We start from the raw sequence: 6000 nt of genomic DNA, 5'->3' as shown, positions 1-6000 counted from the left end.
CAAACTCATTATCTGCTGCTGATTATGTTAAGACAATTAAAAGAACATGATGCTCCTTAACACATACCATTATTGTATCTTATTTATCTTTATCTTCATTATTGTATGTGGTTGCTCTAATTATTGATAATAATTTGGTATTACTCAAACAGGCTGAACACACCCTGCATAAAAAGCATCAGTCATACAATCAAATGAAATCAAACTTTATTATGAAATATAGATATTTAAAGTACAAAATATGTAAATAATATAGCTATAGTTTAAAAAAGTGCAAAAAGCAAATTACCTAAAAATAACATAGCTTTATATGAAATAAATATTTATAGTACTACAAGCAACATTTTGTGTGCTTTTACTGGCGTCTGTCTCGCATGGTGTTCACAAGTTCGCCAAGCACCCCGAGGAAAGCCCGATTGAAGGAAACATTTTCCGCCAACTCTGCTCTCCTCAGCTCGGCTTCTTGTTCCTGGGCCTCGCGACAATCACGGAGCAGCAGCTGGATGTGCTCCTCACGCTGCTCGTGCATCCGCACATCATGTGCCTGCATCTCCAGAAGATGTGTGCCGATATCCAGGTCTGTCTGGGTCCTTTTTCGCTTGCCTTGACAAAAAAAAGAGGGTAATGGGAGTTGATTAGTAAAACTGAAATGCACTCGGTACTAGTGTTGCACGGTATACCGATACTAGAGTAGTATCGCGATACTTCGTCATTAAAAACGGTACTATACCCAATTTGCTTAGTATCGGTGCTATAGGACTGAGTGCGTTTTTTTTTTTTTTTTTAAGAGCAGTATTTCCAAAGAGTGCCACACGGGGGCAGTGTGCGCGTACAGCAGTGCAGCGCTTGCCTCCTCTCTGCAGAATAAGAAGAAAACTGTGTACGATGGCTGCTAATACAAGCAATATTGTGGACCGTCCTCAGCTTGTTGAAAAACTACACGCACGAAGCGAAATATGGAATTATTTTGCATACATTTCAGACAGTCATGGCAACCCCGTGGACACATCAAAACCGGTCTGCAAATGGTGCTTTAAAGCTGTACCAACCAAAGGAGCGAATCTATACTTTTTACATAAAATGCGCTTTCGTTTGACCCACCCAAGCTGCCGTAATGCACAGAACAGTTTGTAACGCCAAAATGGCAGCTAAAGCAAACGCAGTGTGTTCGCAGCTCGTCTTAATTAAACAAGAAAAGCAGCAGAAGTGCAGATACAAATAGAAAACCGAAGGACATGAACAAGCAGGTTGCAAGCGGTGCTTTCGGAACATTTCAACGAAGGGCGCTAAAGCCTGGTTTATACTTGACGCACCGCGAGCGGCGCAAGGGTCCGCGCGGCGAAAATGTAATCGCGGTGGCCTCGCGCGCTGTCAATTCGCGAGGTCGTGCACCTCTAGAATTTTGTAACTTAGCGTTAATTTTGTAACTTAGTCGTGTTTGCAGGGTTCATAAATTAAAGCACTTGTACGTCACTTTCAAGGTCCATTTCAATATTTCCCAGCACGTTAAACTTTAGTTAAATATTTATACATATACTCAAAATTATTCGCTTTTCATCACATTATTTAATGGTGGTTTATTTTCAAAACGCCCAATCTTAACGTCTTCACGTTCTCTCATGTGTCGTCCTGGAATTACAAGAGTCTTGTATTTGTTAACGTAATACAAGAGAACTGTTCAGACAGATAGCTATTTGTTTCAAGCATTTTCAAGCACTTTAATCTAAATTCCAGCACTTTTCAAACCTGAAACACAAAGCAACATTAAAATTAATCAGGTAAATGTTTCTTCCCCTGTTGTTGAGGGGTGTTTCTTTATACTACCACATATCGTTTCGGACAAGCGGAGCAGGGTCGCGCGAGGTGTGCTGACGCGCACGCTACGGTCATTTGCGAAAGTTTAAACCTAGATTAACACAACGAATCTGGCCAAACACCTGAAGGCACGCATATTTGTAGAAAACATTCCAAGAGGTTGCTGATTATTCCCATTTCTAGTATTATAGCATATAAAATTATGTGTCCGATTATGGTATCCTAGCAAATGTTTGTCATATTCTTGGTTTAAGAGCTGTAAGTGCGACAGCATACAGGGAGAAAAAATCCATACTACAATGGATCAATCATCTATGAATACTGAACTCTTCTCTAATACTGAAGTTTTAGTTACTTAAAGAGTTAAAGTTGTTTAAAGTATACTTAAAATACACTTTTTGCACTAGCCTTTTTTAACTTCTAAATGTGAATTCCAGAGTGCACTACTATTATTTATGTTAATTTATATTAATGTGCAATTATTTATTTTTCTGTTTTAATCTGGTAGGGACTACACCTTTTATTTATTTGACATTTGTGAAACAAAATACAATATTAATTTGTTTGTTTATAAAAAATAAATAAAAAGCCTTTAAAACGGAAATGAGCACAGTATCTGACTTTGGTATCGAAAATCGTATCGAATTTCAATACTTTTTAAAGTATCGTATCGAAGTTGTAATTCTTAGTATCGTGACAACACTACTCGGTACTGTTGTGGTTTTCATCTTAATCCCTTCATAGTTTGTTTACATTACAGTATTAAATCAACAGTTTATCATAATTTAAATATTTTGACTAGTCATAAAGTATTAATCGAATCTCTAATATTAATCACTATATGTTTTGCTTACATTATATCAAGGATCAAGTTGCTTGTTAGTAAGAATGACGGTGTAAGCGCTTGTGTGCCACTTCCAATACTCCATGCATTTGCAGTAGGCTAAAATGGGATGTTTGAGAGGAGGCTCACTGTGGCCTTATGTGGTGAGGCCAGGTAGTAAGACCTCGCTTCCAGAATAGAGACAGCTGTAGGTTGAACTATGGAATGTGCAGTTCCTAGGAAGGAAAGCATATATAATGGTGAAGAGAGCAGACAGCTTCAGAGCTGCACATGGGGTGACATGATTAGGTAATGTGAGCTCTCCAGAGATCTCTGTATTAAATTAATTAATAGGCCTATGTGTATTTTTTAATAAAAGGATAAAGACAAGACTGGTAATGTTTTCTTTTGCAATCAACGAACACGCTGCGCTAAGGTAAGAAAAGGTTAAAGCGCAACAGTACTCATGCTACTCCGGTGCTTCACATGTTTTTTTGTGTTCCTCACCTGTATAGGGCTGCCGGACAGGCGTTTGTGATCCAGCCGGTGTAGAGACCGCTGGTTCCGTGTATGACACGGATGATACGGGGGAGGTGGGAGGTTCCAAAGAGGCGCTCGCCTCGTCAGTGGAAGGGGAATCTTGAACGTAAAAAATAACAAATATTAAACACAAGCATTCCCGTGAAAGCAACAATATAGCCTAGTAAAACTGTGAAATCACAATACACTCACCATTCTCCATGGCCTCCAGCACCGACATTGCCGTGTCCAGCACGTTTACTCTTCCGTTACTGGCTGGCCGGTTACCGTATATGGCATCCATTTGCTGGAACCATTTCCAGTTTTTGCAGTTTGCTCCGCTGCATCCGTTATGGTCCTTCACCGCCCGGTAATCGCTTTTAAGCTTTTTTAGCTTGGACCGGCACTGCAGAACGGACCGCTGGTAGCCATGAGTGGCCATTAGCGCGGAAACCTCGCTAAAAACCTTTACATTTCTAGTGGCCCCGTCCAGTTCACCCTGGATTTTTTGATCGCTGATTATTAACAGAAAGGTTTGTACCTCGGCGTTTGACCAGGGAACAGACTTCGCTCCTTGGGTTTTAAAAATGGCTGAGGAGTCCATAGCGGAGGAGTCGCTCTCCTGTGACGCAACCTGTGACGACACTCCCTGGCCAATCAGTGTCATGCTGTTCCTCCACGTCACAGAACTGTTCCGCTTTGGAACGGTTAGAACCTCGAGCGAGTAGGTACGAAAAAAGTACCTGAAGGTACCGGCAAACTGGTAACTGGTACTAATGGAAACACTCACAAACCGTCACGAATCGAACCGTACCGCGCCAAGCAGGCCCGTGTGGAAATGCGCCATCGTGCTCATGTTGAAGACATACTGCAGGACTTCACACGGCCTGCGCCGGCTTTAAGCTCCCTGGGGGGGACGCCATCGGGCCCTGCAGCCTTATTTGTGTGGAGTCTATTGAGGTGTCTCCTGACCTGGTCAGCAGTGAGGGTCACTGTGGGGATGGTTTGTGGTGGAGAGGTGGAGGTGTGAGCTGGACAATCATGAGGGGGGGGGGGGGGGGTGAGTGGAGGGGGCAGCAGGGAACAGACAGCAGTGGAGTCAGGATGAGGGAGGGCAGAGCCTGTAGTGTCAAACCTGTTAAAGAACTGGTTTAGTTCATTGGCCCTGTCTTCACTGTCCTCTTCTACTCTGTTGTCGTTGGACCTGAAACTGGTGATGGTCCTCGTTCCACTCCAAACCTCCCTGATGTTGTTCTGCTGGAGTTCACACTCCAGATTTCTCCTGTAATTGTCTTGTGATTGTGGTCTTCATCTTCCCCTGGATCGTTCTCACCTCCTCTTTGACTCCAGCTCTGAATGCCCTTTTATTATTAAAAATACATTTTTAATAACACTAAACCCCGAATTGGATTTAATCGATTAAATCGGATTAAATCGAAATAAATCAATTCTTAATCTTCAGAATCGGATCGATTCTTGGAATTGGAATCAATACCCAGCCCTATTAGTAAAACTCTTCCCACACTCTGAGCAGTGAAATGGCTTCTCTCCTGTGTGAATGTGCTGGTGTTCATGGAGATGACTGTGTTTAATAAAACTCTTCCCACACTGTGAACAGTGATATGGCTTCTCTCCTGTGTGAATGCGCTGGTGTTGCTGGAGATTTCCCTGTGTAGTAAAACTCTTCCCACACTCTGAGCAGTGATATGGCTTCTCTCCTGTGTGAATGCGCTGGTGTTCGTTGAGATGACTCTGTTTAGTAAAACTCTTCCCACACTCTGAGCAGTGATATGGCTTCTCTCCTGTGTGAATGCGCTGGTGTTCGTTGAGATGACTCTGTTTAGTAAAACTCTTCCCACACTCTGAGCAGTGATATGGCTTCTCTCCTGTGTGAATGTGCTGGTGTACGTTGAGATGACTCTGTGTAGTAAAACTCTTCCCACACTCTGAGCAGTGATATGGCTTCTCTCCTGTGTGAATGCGCTGGTGCAGTTGAAGACTTCTCTGTGTAGTAAAACTCTTCCCACACTCTGAGCAGTAATATGGCTTCTCTCCTGTGTGAATGCGCTGGTGCCGTTGAAGACTTCTCTGTGTAGTAAAACTCTTCCCACACTCTGAGCAGTAATATGGCTTCTCTCCTGTGTGAATGCGCTGGTGTTTCTGGAGATCACTTTGTTTAGTAAAATTCTTCCCACACTCTAAGCAGTTGTAGCTTTTCTCCTTTTCCATGTTTACTGATTTCAGCAGTCTGACATAGAAGAAAAAGAAATGGGTTTGTAGCACAAGTTTTGTTAAAACAATAAAAACCCTTTTGTAATAAATAAGCAGCATCTTAAGATACGCAGATAAGTGCATAAATTGTCTTATGAGTCAGCAATGATGCAATACAGGTTTGTAGCTTATAAAACCATATTTTCAAATACACATTTTCTCCCTTACTCCCACTTGTCTGTCCCATATTATAATTTAACTGTCCATGCAGGGGGTGGTTCCACACTGGTGGCGAGAGGTGGGCGGGGGAGCCCTGGTCCAGGTCACCCCGCCCACCCGGCCTCCCCAACAGCACAGACCCACTTCCAGGCCACCCAGCGGAGATCCTCTTAAACCACGGCGTGCTGCTCCTCTGTAGTAGTTGAGGTGCGTCGGCACGCAGCGAGGGCCGTGGCGGCCCTTGATCCTGCCTAACTGGTCCCGGCACCCTCCTCCGAATGACGGTGGGCTGCATAGTTGCGCTGACAGGCCTCCACCAGCTTTAATCGGCCCCGGATTGGCAGCTCCACCCGTTTCCCCACCAACAGGTTCCTGGTCACCCAAATGGCGTCTTTTACGCTGTTAAGGGTGGG

The 6000-nt window shown here is 43.4% G+C and overlaps 1 protein-coding gene across 1 annotated transcript in view; it reads right to left on the bottom strand.

Moving 5' to 3' along the window:
• Positions 1-355: 355 nt before the first annotated feature.
• Positions 356-6000, bottom strand: part of LOC143497154 (uncharacterized) — a 109576-nt gene continuing 103931 nt past the window's right edge. The window contains 5 exon segments of the mRNA XM_076992953.1: positions 356-603; positions 3146-3277; positions 3371-3563; positions 4247-4439; positions 4683-5317. Coding sequence (XP_076849068.1) covers positions 356-603; positions 3146-3277; positions 3371-3563; positions 4247-4439; positions 4683-5317 — 1401 coding nt within the window.

Source organism: Brachyhypopomus gauderio, unplaced genomic scaffold, assembly GCF_052324685.1.
Source record: "Brachyhypopomus gauderio isolate BG-103 unplaced genomic scaffold, BGAUD_0.2 sc101, whole genome shotgun sequence".
In the NCBI taxonomy this organism is placed as follows: domain Eukaryota; kingdom Metazoa; phylum Chordata; class Actinopteri; order Gymnotiformes; family Hypopomidae; genus Brachyhypopomus; species Brachyhypopomus gauderio.
The sequence above is the reverse complement of the archived record's forward strand: the minus strand, read 5'-3'. Positions and strand labels throughout refer to the sequence as shown.